Source organism: Amblyraja radiata, chromosome 17, assembly GCF_010909765.2.
Source record: "Amblyraja radiata isolate CabotCenter1 chromosome 17, sAmbRad1.1.pri, whole genome shotgun sequence".
In the NCBI taxonomy this organism is placed as follows: domain Eukaryota; kingdom Metazoa; phylum Chordata; class Chondrichthyes; order Rajiformes; family Rajidae; genus Amblyraja; species Amblyraja radiata.
Window position 1 is genome coordinate 3,506,304 of NC_045972.1, and position 14,900 is coordinate 3,521,203.

At 43.3% G+C, this 14,900-nt stretch overlaps 1 protein-coding gene across 1 annotated transcript in view; it reads left to right on the top strand.

Annotated features, from left to right (window-relative positions):
• Window positions 1-5,375: 5,375 nt before the first annotated feature.
• The window catches only part of jph3 (junctophilin 3), a 160,420-nt gene continuing 150,895 nt past the window's right edge, over window positions 5,376-14,900 (top strand). Inside the window, exon 1 of the mRNA XM_033035637.1 lies at window positions 5,376-6,726. Within this exon, the coding sequence (XP_032891528.1) occupies window positions 6,345-6,726 (382 nt within the window). The 5' untranslated portion in view covers window positions 5,376-6,344. The remainder of the gene's footprint in view (window positions 6,727-14,900) is intronic.

Below are 14,900 nucleotides of genomic sequence, written 5' to 3' on the forward strand. Positions count from 1 at the left end.
ATCCACAAACCTGTTCAGTTGAGAGCACATTGATTCGTTGCATCACCACCTGTTATGGAAACTCAAACACCCAGGAATGACAAAGATTGCAAAAAGTGGTAAACACTTCCCAGTATATCACATGTACTGAACCCCCCCCCCCCCCCCCCGCCCAACATCGAAGGAATCTACAAGAGTCGCTGCCTCAGAAAGGCAGTCAGCATCATCCAGCTGCACCCACATCTCCCTGGTCACGCACTCATTTCATTCCTGCCATTGCGAAGATGGTATAGGAAAACTGTAATGTCCAGATTCAGGAACAGCTTCATCAGCCATCAGGCTATTAAAGATACGATATGATAGGACTTTATTTATCCCAGGAGGGAAATTGATCTGCAAACATTCATTAAACACTAGATACATGACACATTGATTTAAAGTAATGAGTGGAAAGTCCAGGGTTAGGGATATGTAAAGATTGGGGTGGGGGGGGGAGGGGAGTCAGTCTCAGTCTACCCCATGACAGAAGGGGGAGGAGTTGTACAGTTTGATAGCCACAGGGAAGAAGGATCTCCAGTGGCGTTCTGTGCTGCATCTTGGTGGAACCAGTCTGTTGCTGAAGGTGCTCCTCAGGTTGACCAGTGTGTCATGGAAGGGGTGAGCTGTATTGTCCAAGATGCTCCGCGGTTTGAGGAACATCCTCACCTCCAAGACCACCTCCATGAATCCAACTCCGCCCCCAGGATGGAGCCAGCCTTCCTGATGAGTTTGTAGATCCAATTGGCATCCGCGGCCTTCGCCCTGCTGCCCCAGCACACGGCAGCAATGATGATGGCACTGGCTACCACTGATTGGTAGAACATCTGCAGCATCTTACTGCAGACATTGAAGGAGCTGAGCTTTATCAAAAAGTACAGCCGGCCCGGTCCCTTCTTGTACAGGGCCTCAGCGTTCCTGGACCATAATTACTACTTTTTTCCACAACATATGCAAAATCGAATTAAATAATCAGTTACGTTTGGTCGTTGCTTTTGGGTACTGTCAGAAATTCACAAGGCTCCTGACAAATATGCACTTCAACTAATTGGAATGGGATTCATTATCATAGAAACATAGAAAATAGGTGCAGGAGGAGGCCATTCGGCCCTTCGAGCCAGCACCGCCATTCGTTGTGATCATGGCTGATCGTCCCCAATCAACAACCCGTGCCTGCCTTCTCCCCATATCCCTTCATTCTACCAGCCCCTAGAGCTCTATCTAACTCTCTCTTAAACCCATCCAGTGATTTGGCCTCCACTGGCCTCTGTGGCAGGGAATTCCACAAATTCACAACTCTCCGGGTGAAAACGGTTTTTTCTCACCTCAGTCTTAAATGGACTCCTCTTTATTCTAAGACAGTGGCCCCTGGTTCTGGACTCGCCCAACATTGGGAACATTTTTCTGCTTGACACTCCTTTTCAGCTGGGGCTGGCATCGATTAACTGAGTTAAGGTCTGTAAGTGGATTCACCAGCAACTTCTAGCATTGTGTAACAATTGCAGTGCCATAATGTCACATCCAACACCAGATCTGTATGGTCATGGAGTTCTACCAAACAGAAGGAACACTTATCGACTTCAGACCAGGTGTTCTGTAGTACCTGCAACAAGAATTGCACGATTCTCAGGAAGAATTTACAGGGCGCAGTTTCATTAAAAACTATCTTTAACATGTTTCTCTGTTTTCAATTGTCGCCACCGCTCTGAATTTCATGAGTAACTAAAGGAATAATTGAATTTTGTTAATATGAAAGTAATTTGGTCATGCATGTGAAAGTAACATTTTGATGCACAATAATAAATGGAGATCGAGACTGTCGTCATGGATGTACAGATTCGCCACGGCCCCTTCACCTGCGAAACGTGAAGACCTCTGAAGCAAGGGAAGACTCCAGGCCCTGATAACATCCCTCCAGAGGTATTGCAAAACTGTGAGCTTGGCGACATCATGTTCAAGTTTTGCAACACAGTGCTAATGATGAATGACAAGCCAACATAGTGGTCACGATCCAACGTCATCTCCGTCGCCAAATCTGGGAGCCAGAACAAGACTGACAACTATCGTGGCATCAGCCTGACGTGTGCCTTGGCCAAGGTCTACAACCACTTGATTCTCAACTGGATTAGGGCTGCTATCGACCTGAAGCTATGTTATAATCAGAACGGCTTCAGAGAGAAGAGGAACACGGTCACACAGAACCTTGCCCTTCGAAGAATCATTGAGGAGGTGAAGAATAACAATCTGCCGGCTGTCCTAACCTTCATAGACTTCTAGAAGGCGTTTGACTCGATTCATCCATGCAAAATGATGAGGATTTTGAAGGCTTACGGTATCCCTCCTCGTCTCCTGAGAGCCATTGAGGATATGCATTCGGGCACCACGGCCAAGGTTGTCACCCCGGATGGCGAGAGCAAAGCGTTCGAGATCCTTGCAGTGGTCTTACAGGGAGACACGCTGGCACCCTTTCTCTTCGTCTTTGTCCTTGATTATGCCATGAGGCAGGCGCTCAAGGAACATGGGTACCTCGGCTTCACATTCACCCCAAGGCGTTCGAGGAGAATCGGGCCAGTCAACTCGTCAGACCTCGACTACGCTGATGACATCGTCCTGCTGTCAGACCAGATGAGGGAGACACAGGAGCTGCTCGGCAGGGTCGAGACAGAGTGCGGGAAAGTGGGCCTCCACCTCAATGCCAAGAACATGGTGTACATGGCGTTCAACGTTGGTGACCATGAGCCTCTCAAGACCAGTGGTGGTGCATCTCTCAAGAAAGTGGAGGACTTCAAGTACCTGGGGCGAGGATGCAGAGCTCGGAGAATGACATCAAGGTCCGGAAAGTACTCGCATGGAAAGCCCTCAATAACATGGGGAAAATCTGGATGTCTCGGATGTCTAAGGGTCTCAAACTGAGATTCTTCCATGCAACTGTAGATACCATATTATTGTACAGGTGTGAGGCATGGACTCTCGCTCGAGCACAGTCCAAGTCTCTTGATGGTACATACACCCGAATGTCAGTTGGGGGGACCACGTCACCAACGCCCAGCTCCATGGGGGAGATTCCACCTCTGAGCAAGTAGATCAGGTGGAGAAGGATGAGGCTCGCTGGTCACTGCCACCGCCACCCAGAAATACCATCAAACAAGGTTGTGCTGTGGGAACCCACCCATGGAAGACGTGACCCGGGACGGGCAATCAAGATGATGCTGAAGACGTTGATGGAAGACACATGTGTAGAGACAAAAGAGGAGCTTGCCAGCTGCACGGAGGACAGAGATGTGTGGTGTGCCTGTCACCGTGCCCGTCAGAAACCAGGACCCACTGCGTCGCTGATGTTTTCAACGATTTAATAATAATAATAATAATAATAATAATAATAATAATAATAATAATAATAATAATAATAATAATAATAATAATAATAATAATAATAATAATAAAATAAATAATAATGTTACATCTTACATTTTGCAGGGCCATTCCCTATGAAACTCCCTGATCCCCTTTTACGTTCCCACCAATCACCCTTTTCTCGTGGCACTTTTCCTTATAACTGCAGGCAATACAACAGTTGACTTTTTACTTCTTTCCTTTCCAGGGACCAAAACATTTTTTACAGGTATGGCAGCAAACCACTTGCACCTCTTCCAATCTGGTGTACTGCATGGGCTATGTAAACTATGTGGGCTCCTCTAGTTTGGAGAAATGCAGATTGGGCGATCACTTTGCAGAATTCCTATGTTCAGTCTGCAGTGGCATCTTTAATTTCTCATCCCTACTCCCATCCGACCTATCATTCTATGACCTCATTCTACATCACAATAAAGCCCAAAGCAACCTCCAAGAACAGCATTTCATCTTCCTTGTGACTTTCAATTGCAGCCTTCTGGACTCAATATTGAATTCTACAGCTTGATTTCTTGGTCTGTTTCGGTCATCCATCTGTGACGTAGGATCAGCTTGGGAATGGGAATGATCTCTGGGAATGGAGGAACTGCTCAGCAGCCTGACATACTGGACATTTCCAAAGGTAGACACAAAATGCCGGAGTAACTCAACGGGACAGGCAGCATCTCTGGAGAGAAGGAATGGGTGACCCTTAGACTGAGAGTCAGGGGAGAGGGAGACACAGAGATAAGAAAGTGTAAGGTGTGGAAACAAGACATCAAAAGGGATATTCCACTTACATATCTCTGTCCTTCCCTCTCCTCTGACTCTCAGTCTGAAAAAGGGTCTCGACCTGAAACATCACCCATTCCTTCTCTCCACAGATGCTGCCTGTCCCGCTGAGTTACTCCAGCATTTTGTGTCTATCTTCCGTGTAAACCAGCATCTGCAGTTCCTTCCTACACATACTGGACATTTCCTCCTGGTCTCACATCTCCTGCATTATTTCATCAATGTTGTCGCTCTCATTCCGTATTGACCAGATGACCTTGTTTACAGTTTATCCCCATGGTCTGCCCTATGGCGACAAGGCCTGCAGCTTTCCACGTCTCTTTGTCTCCTTTTCAATTCAGAGGGTGGGTTTTCGACCTGAAACGCTGGTTCCTTCCCCCCACAGATGCGGCACGATTTGCTGGATATTGTCAGCATTTTTTGTTTTTGTTTTACTGTGTTCCACAATTGTTTAAAATGAACTTTTCGCCAGTTGCAAAGAAGACGGGCGGCCAGATGGTGTCTCTCCTGCTTACACGCCACCTCCGTTTCTAACAAAACAGACGAGCAATCAGTTTGGATGATTGCCAGCACAGATTACACCCAATACAACAGGCTTTAGAAATACACAGAAAAGGGGACAAATTGTACATTATTGACAGTAAAACGTGGAAAAAGAGATTAAAATACACACGGTTGTATGTATGTATGCCATTTGCGAGGAGTGTTCGTTATTTGAAGGCAGCAGTGTGATCTGCTGGCAATTGGCCGAGAGGGCTAATTAGACGGCGAGTTACAGGCATCAACACATTCTTATGACTTTATTCTCCATCTCTCCTCCCCCAATAAAGCCGGTAAAAGCTTCCGACGAAAATTATTATTATGTGTAGGTAAAGTAACTACCAAACAAGCTGGCCAACTAGAATAATATTATTCTGCCTCCAAGGCTGCTTTGGCCTTATTGATTAATGCATCATTTTGCAACGTGCAAGTCACCACATACACACACACACACACACACACTCCATTCAAAGCTTGTTTATGCAATCGACGAGTAAACCAGTCATTAAAAGAACTAAGGTCAGAAATATCATTGCACCGACCCCGGCAATGCTACCTGATGTCCTCAACAACAATGTTATCATTTGATGTTTGCATCGACAGCGTTTCCTTGAATAACATCTTGCCGTTTATTGGACCCTCCCATCTAATTGATGCGAAGGCAGAGAGCGAACAGTTCTAGAATCACAGAATATGGATCAACTCGACAACAACAATACTCAATATTAATTGTAAAGATGGGCTCGGTCGCTCATTTCAGAATACCAGCTTCGCGTTGTATCCATCGATCTATCTATCGATCTATCTATATGTGTGTTTATGTATATGTGTGTGCGTGTGTGTACATATAAATACATCGTTGATACAAGATGTAAGTATAATACCGAATTTCCGATGTAAATGATGACAGAGCTCCATTTCCGACACAGCTAGCTGGCGCTGATCATTTTCTGAATGCACAGAAGCAGGCTCGGCGTGGCTTTGAAACGGGCGAGTGTTGAGAGATTAGCCTGCTCTCTGCAGCAGTAACAGATCCGAGCAGTGGGATTCTCTAAGTGTGTGTGAACGTTACGCAAGCTCCTGCGCCTCCAGTTTATCGAGAAGGCTTGCGAGGAGCCCTGTTCCTTCCAACAGGGTTTTATAAACAGAAGCACCAGGACTCGAGGACGGGAGAGAGTGTGTGCATCTCCGCAGATCCCTTGGTTCAGCAACATCCACTCCAGACAGCTCAGAAAACACAAGCATCCTCCCTCCAGCATTAGAGCAATGGTGCAAGATTGGAAAAAAACATCAGGTCTGTTGTTTTTCTCTTGAGGTGTAGAGACGCATTGCTGTGCCAAAAGGCGTAATCCTAACCAACTGAACCTCATCGCTTCTTTACAAGATTTCCCTGCAAATATGCCAGCATTTGTGAATAATTATCGCAGACAGTCGGATCCCAGATGACTGGATTTTGTTAGCAACCAGCCGTTGGTTCATCTTTAGTGGATCCATCACGTTATTTGAAGGCGTTGCTCGCCTTTTGTGCTTTTTTGATTGTTTTTGTTTAAATCCGATTGAATAGCCCAAACGCCTTCTTGCTCTGAATTGTAATCCTCATTTCATGCATGTCCAGGGGTGGCAGGTTCGATTTTGATGATGGAGGGTCGTATTGTGGGGGCTGGGAAGATGGCAAGGCCCATGGATATGGCATCTGTACCGGACCAAAAGGGCAAGGAGAGTACGCGGGCTCTTGGAGCCACGGTTTCGAGGTGGTGGGAGTATACACCTGGCCGAGTGGCAATACTTACCAGGGAACATGGGCACAGGGGAAGAGACACGGCATCGGAGTGGAAAGCAAAGGGAAATGGGTCTACAAAGGAGAATGGTGCCATGGATTCAAAGGACGATATGGGGCGCGGGAGAGCATTGGCACCAGAGCCAAGTATGAGGGAACGTGGAACAACGGGCTTCAAGATGGATACGGAACAGAGACCTATAGAGATGGAGGTAGGATAAGTCAACCTCAATCTGCTTATTCAAACGGTGACATTTGTAATGAAATAAGCGCCTGGGCGAGAGGCATCTAGTAATGGTAAGGCAGCCACAGAGTAAATAATTGCACTCACATTCATCTTAAGGGAATTCCAGGGACAAAAAATATATTTTCTATAATCTGTAAATTAGTAATTAATTCCGAATGCTTTGCTATTATAAATCCAAAATTCTAAAATCAGAAAGTGAGTTTCCATTGACCAGAATGTCAATGAGTTATGAAACTGAGGAACTTGATTCAACGTCCAAACCATAAGGAAAGCCACAGCAGATAGGTAACCGTAACAGAAAATACATACATTCATGAGCTACTGGAAGCGACGATCACCAACTATACCATAGATGGAGAAGTGTAACTAAGGATACACCAACACATTTATCTTTGTTAGTTTGAAAGCCTATTTCTAAAAAAAAGTAATGGCGATAACCAGAGAAAACTTCCATGTGGCTTAATACAGTAGACGCTTGATAGAAAGACATAACATATATCAGATGCAGAATAGTTTCTTGTTAATAGAACAAGCGATACAATGCCAGCCACAAGGCTATAGACAATAGTGCACAAATATAGACAATCTGATTTTTGTCTGCGATGCCAGGTGTGAATAAGTGATTTTTTTTTAACGAAACGTAAAAGCCAAACATTCTGTAGTTAAAATGTGCAGAGCTTTATAAAACCCATGGAAATGGAAATCAATAATCAACATGTCGACCGGCTCATAGGATGAAATAAGATGGGAGGCCGCGTACACTGCGAAGGTATCATGATAGGCTTGTGATGACTAGGCAACGCTTGCAAGTTAATATCCAGATCTGCTGACTTAGCAGAAATCTTATCATTATTGCATCGAAGGGTTCAGATGATTGAAATAAACTAGTTTGTGTCCTCTTGGCCATCGTACAAAACTTTTCCGCATTGTGGAATAAAATGCGGTTTTCACATTTAGTGGAGCCGGTGTTCAGCTGCAACTGGAGAACATGATGCGCCAGATTTCACAGCGAAGCAAGAGAGGACTTGCTTCAACTCTGCATGAGGCGAATTCATGATTTCAATTCTATGGCGATGGCCTCAATAAAATGCGACCAGATATCTATGTGGAACACGGAAGGGAAAGAAAATGAGCAGATAAAAAGTGGCCAGCAACGCGTTAAAGAGGTGGATCCGACAAACAATATCGATTAACAAAGCACAGATTGTGGAGATAATGCCACTGATTTAAAGCATGTTTGGGCAGTACCGAGAATAAATACTAGGGTGCTAATAGTAACAGTCTCTTCAACATGATATATTGTTCATTTCTAACCTACCGGAAACGATATGTTTAGATTACTCCAATTACATGACATAACATTTTTAAATTACCTAAAGTAGGATGGGAGCGGAAGCTGATATAATACAAAGCAAATCCGAACGACACCAGAATGTCGGTGAATGTACATATTTTCTCCCCATTCCCGCGGCATGCATTGCAATGTATAAGGAAACAGCACCCTGCCGTTTAAAGGTTCGGGTCGAGACCCTTCCCTTTCTCAAGAAGGGTCTCGACCCGAAACGTCGCCCATTCCTTCTCTCCAGAGATGCTGCCTGTCCCGCTGAGTTACTCCAGCATTTCGTATCTATCTTTGGTGTAAACCAGCATCTGCAGGTCCTTCCTACTCATTCTGGCATTTAAATATGTCTCCTTAAAACGCAACTGTGAAAAAGCACCGTCAAATGGCTGTGCTTGTTTTCCTGAACTCGTGTTTTTGGCGTTGAGTTCACGGAGCCTGCAGTGAGAATGTCAACAGATGAATGCAGTTGTTTTCTGCCTCCTCTGGAACTACTCACACCTGACACATTATTGTCAATTGTAGGAGTGTTGTGTGTTATATTTTCATGGTGTGATTTAAATGACCGAACTACTCATAAAAAGGCCACTCAGCCCATCATGCCTGCCTATGTTGGCTCCCAGCAAGGTTACTCCATCAGTCCCATCACCCTTCCTATTTCTCTGCAGCCTACTCAGTTTCACATTGCCCAGCAACTCCCATGATTTTTCTGCCATTCGTCCACACTGGTGACATTTTACAGTAGTCAACCAGCCTACTAGCGCATCTTCAGAGTATGAGATAAAAATCAGAGTAGTCAAACTAGTAGTCACAGGGAGAATGTGCAAACTCTAGAGGATAGACACAAAAAACCGGTGTAACTCAGCGGGTCAGACAGCAACTCTGGAGAAAAGGAATGGGTGATGTTTCGGGACAAGACCCTTCTTCAGACTCAAACCAAAATGTCACCTATTCCTTTTCTCCAGAGATGCTGTCTGTCCCGCTGAGTTACTCCACCTTTTTGTGTCTATCTTCAGTTTAAACTGTCATCTGCAGTTCCTTCCGACATGTACAAACTCCACATAGACAGCACCCATGTTCAGAAACAAACCCAGTTTGCTGTGTCATCATGATACCATTAATCACCATACTGGGATTACTGGCACTTTTTAAATGATGAAGACGGGAAGATATCTATTTTTAGTAATGTTTTACATCCTACACACTGATCATCTAAAGTCCTGAACAAAAATATGCAATCACATAATATCAGTTTCCACTGCTATGAAATTTAAAGAAAGTGCAAGCATAGAGACACTTCACAACAACAGTGAACTTGCTGTGGCCCCTCTCAAATTACAGGTTGAATTTTTTCATATTATGGTCACTACCTTCTGGGGGGTTTGTTTACCTTAAGCTTCCTAATCAAATCTGTTTCATTACACAATAGCAAATCTAGGATTGCCTTTTCCCTGGTAGGCTCAACTACAAGTTGCTCAAATAAACCATCTGTAGGCACTCTACAAATTCCCTCTCTCCGGGTCCAATATCAATCTGATTTTCTCAGTTTACCTGCATATTGAAATCCACCATGACCACCACAACATTGCCTTTCTTACACGCCAATTGTATCTCCTGATGTAATTTGTACCCTATATCCTGGCTACTATTCAGTTGCCTGTAAATATCCCTCATCAGGGTCTTTCCACCCTTGCATTTTCTTAGCTTTACCCGCAAGGATTCTACATCTTCTGATCCTATGTCACCCTTTAGGACAGGTTTGGAGGGATGTGGACCAAATGCGGGCAGGTGGGCCTAGTGTAGCTTGGGCATGTTGGCTGGTGTGGGCAAGTTGGGGTGGTTCTGCACTGTATCACTCTGTGACTCGAATAAAACCATGCAGCAAAAATTACAGAAATGTTAAAAGCAATTTGCTATTGATTTTTACAGCGACCATGCAGTGGTGGATTTTTCTAAATTCACAAAAATGTCGGGTTTTTGTAAATACTTTGAATATAAATTTTCAGCGTTATTTCACGGGAGGATGACATTTCTGCAACAATTGCATTGGGATACATCTATTAAGCATGAAACATTAAACACAAACATAATTAAAAGTTTGTAAAAATAAATATTGATGTTAACATCTAAGGTCGTAGTTAAGGTGGAAATTGGCCGATTATTTGTAACCTTTAACTCCTTACATTGCGACTCATGTACAGACTTAACATGGTGTAGTCTTGAAGCAATTTCCTGGGTGATGGAGCTCACAAGCTCAGACAAATCTAAGCAAAATATGGGTTGTGAAGGAGCAGGAATTTCTCTTGGTGATGATTACTGCTGTCTTGGGCCTCCAAATTACAAACCCAAGCCTTCTTCTTCTTCTTGCGTATGGCGTGCACAGCCTAAAATTGTAGGACAACTTGCTCTATTTCATCTTATTTGATTGTGCATGCCAGGTTGATTTCATTCGTCGAAACAGGGCGGACCACGTGAAGGTTACAATCTTCCACCCCAAACCCATGCCAAGCCACACAATCTATGTCATTGGCAGTTTGACCTTGATGTCTGAATCCGAAGAGTGGGTTCAGTTCATCTCTCTACACCGCAAGGATAGTGTCATAGAGTCATACAGCATGGAAACATGCTCTTCAGCCCAGCTCATCCATGCTGACCAAGACACCGCATCCAAGTCGCAGTTGCCCGCATATGGCCCATATCCTTCTAAACCTTTCCTGTCCATGCACCGACCCATGTGTTTTTAAATGCTGTTACAGTATCTACCTCAATTATTGTCTCTGTCAGCTTGTTCCAGAAAACCTGCCAACCTCTGTGTGAGAATTTTGCTCCTCAAGTTCTTGTCTCTCTCTTGTCCCTCACACCTTAAACATAAATCCTCTTGTTTTTGATTCCCCTAGCCTGTGCAAAAGAGTCTGTGCATTCACCCTATTAATTTACCTCATGACTTTAAACACCTCAGCAATGGATCACCCCTCAGCAATGGATGATGGACATTAAGAATGATGTACAATAATGTAAATAAGGTTAGAAATCAAAAATGAGACAAAGGTCTATTTGCTCTGAGACTGGGTAGCAGGCTAACATATGGTGTGTGACTGAAATTAAAATATAGCAGCAGACTGAGTTTCTGTCGGTCTTCACCAAATATTGTTATGGTTACAATGAGGATGATTTATGAGTTTGAACAAATACTTTGTGTCTATCTTGGAAGAAGAGGTTAAAAACCTCCAAGACTTAATAGAGCAACAAAAATCTAGTACAGTTGAGCTTACAGGACTTGATATGACAATCCCGACTATGATTGGCACCTTCTTACTATCTTGAGTGGGGGTAGGGGTATAAACTTCATTGGGGTCATCAGGTGGGCACTCTCCTTCCTTGATGTTTCGTTGATAGGCCCACGACACCTCCAGAGGGCTTAACAGCAACACCTGGCATCCTAGGTGCGCTCCCCTCCGTTTGACCCCTCTTGCTGGTCATTTTGCAGCCCAGTTGGAGTCCTTCCTCTTCAATCTAGCACGTAAAAATAAATTAGTATTAGGAAAAGAAACTACACAGAAAGTTAATGACCCCAAAATCTCTTACTTTCCAGAGAGCTGTTGATATAAATCACTGGGTTTTGAAGGTGGTGGTCACGCTGCAGTTGTCAACTTCAAAATTCAAATGTTCCTGAAATAATTTGTGCAGATTGTGGAGTAGCAAACGTGGCTCCACTATTTGAGACAAGAACAGGGAACCGTTGACTGGTGGGGTGATGCAGCATTTGGAGCTTGACCCCAACTATTTTCAATCCTTGTCAATCATTTTCTAAGATTGCTGATGACATGAAACTAAGTAGGAATAAGTCATATGGATGCAAAGAGTCTTAAAAGGAATGGACACGAGATGAGTGAATAGGCAAAATATGGCTGACTGAGTACAATGTGGAACACTGTAAGGTTATCCACTTCAGTGAAGAAAAAAAGAGATGCCGAGTATTTTTTAAAATAGTGAATGAATGGGAAATATTAATGGTTAACTGGTCCGGAATGTCATTTTACATTAATCACTGAAAGGTAAATTGCAGGTGAAGCAGGCAATTAGGAAGGCAAATTTTAATTAGCTTTGAACACAAGATGAAAAATATCTTACAATGATTATGTGGTGTGTTGAGGCCACATGTGGTGTCTTATCATGGCCTCCTTGCCAAAAGCCAGGCGGACTTGCCACTGATGGAATGCATCGAATTAATCAGAATATTTCCTGGCACAGCTGACCTGCCATGTGAGAAGAGATTGAGGAGGCGATGCCTCTATTCATTATAGTTTAGAAGAAAAATGATAATGTAATTGAAATCGTATCAATCCCAGTAGATGCAGGATATTCCCCTTGTTTGATATCCAGAAAATGGAAATCATAGTCTCACAATAAGAGGCATTTCATTGAAATGAGAATGGATTGAAAGATACAACATGGAAATAGGCCCTTCAGCCCATCTAGTACACAATAACCATGATACTAGTTCCGCTTCTTTAATCAGAGGGTGGACAATCTTTGAAAATTTCTACCCTAGAATGTTGTGAATGCTCCATCATTGATTTTCAAAATTGAGCTTGATAGATTTCTGAATATTAGAGGAATCAAAGGATATGGAGATAAGGCAAATAAAATGGTGTTAAGGAAAAAAAAAATCACCAGGATGTAATTGAATATTGGAACATGCTTGAGGGTTGGCATGATGTTGTTTCTGATATTCTTATGATGTTTGCGATATGAATGTTCAGGGTGTACCATGGACAATATTAATATGTTCTTCAGACCATGATTAGGATAGTTGTATTATTCTGTTTGTTGTAGAAATATTAGATATAGCCATGTACAACAAAGAATGTACTGACAAAAAAAGGCAAAAACAGGTAATTCAGCTATGCCGGGTACACGTGCATTATTGTACACTTTGCAGCTGATCAATTGAGTGGAGAAAGCTGCGGGTTACCTTATAAAATGATCAGAATCTTTTTCCAAGAGTAAGGTTATCAAACACAAAAGGGTAAAGGGCAATATGAGAGGAAGGAGTTTTAAAGGGAATCATAAATTTAAAGTAGTCGATATCTGGCATTTGTCGTCAGAGGAAGTGTTAAAGCCTGACTCAATTTCTACATTTCAGACCCATTTAGAAAGGAACTTAAATAGTTTATGTGTAAGAAGTAACTGCAGATGCTGGTTTAAATTGAAGATAGACACAAAATGCTGGAGTATCTCAGCGGGACAGGCAGCATCTCTGGAGAGAAGGAATGAGTGACGTTTCGGGTCGAGACCCTTTTTCAGGCAGTTTAGTTTATTTCAGTTTAGTTTATTGTCACGTGTACTGAGGTATAGTGAAAAGCTTTTGTTGCGTGCTATCCAGTCAGCAGAAAGGCAATACATGATTACAATCGAGCTATTTACAGAGTATAGATAAGGGAATAACGTTTAGTGCACAGTAAAGCCAGTAATGTCCAATCAAGGGATGCCTGACTGTCACCAATGAGGTAGATAATAGTTCAGGACTGTTCTCTGGTTGTGGTAGGCTGATCCAGTTACCTGATAACGGCTGGGAAGAAACTGTCCCCGAATGTGGACGTGTGCGTTTTCACACTTCTATACCTTTTGCCCGATGGGAGAGGGGAGAAGAGGGAGTGGCCAGGCACAGAAGAACCCAGAGCAGGCAATGAGATTAGTGTATATGGGTAAAAAGGTCAACGTAAACGTGATGAGACATCAGGCCTATTTCTGTACTGTACAATTCCATGACTTCATCTGTGACTATAAGATCCCTAGGTGAGGGGTAACCTGAAATTTCCATGATTATATGAACAAAGGAAGTAGCAGTGCTGGGTTTTAAAAATATTTGGGAGGTTTTAATAGTTATCGTTCACTGTTTGGAAATTTTGGTTTCAGAATCAAAAGTAGATGAAATCTCAAACTGTAAAAACAAAATGCATCATTTTGAAAGAATTTTTGAAATAATGTGCATTATACCTAGTTTAGAATGGCTTTTGTCTACCATTAAATCAATGTAATGTCATAGTATTTGTAAGAATTGACAAATAAATATTTTGAATTGTTCAAATATGGTGAATCCAGAGATTTTACACATAGATTACTGGAAAGAGGGTAACTTGAGAGAGAATGGTGTCCCTCAGTAACTAAGCAGTCATCTACATGTGGAGCCACAGACGAGGCTAGGTCCGTAATGAGTATTTCTCCTCAGTTTTTACCGTGGAGAAAACCACGGAGGCTAGGGAACTTAGAACAGTTAATGGAGAAATCTTGAAGACTGCCTACATTACGTTCAAGGAGGTACTGGATGCCCTAGGGCATATGAAAGTAAATAAATCTCGCTGGCCTGTGGTAGAGCTACAGCCTTACAGCGCTGGAGACCCAGGTTTGATCCTGCCCATGGGTGCTGTCTGTACGGAGTTTGTACGTTCTCCCCCGTGACCTGCGTGGGTTATCTCCGAGATCTTCAGCTTCCTTCCACATTCCAAAGACGTACAAGGTCAAGGTTAATCGGCTTGGTGTAAATATAAATTTGTCCCTAATCTGTGTAGGATTGTGTTGGTGTGCAGAGATTGCTGGTCGGTGCAGACTCAGTGGGCCAAAGGGCCTGTTTCCGCTCTGTCTCTCTAAACTGAACTAAATATGTATCCAGGGACACTGTGGAAAGCTGGAGAAGATATTGGGGAAGCCCTGGTTGAGATATAGTAGCCACGAGTGAGGTGCCAGGTTACTGGAGGGTGGCTAATGTTGTGCCTCTGTTTAAGAAGGGCTGCAAGGAA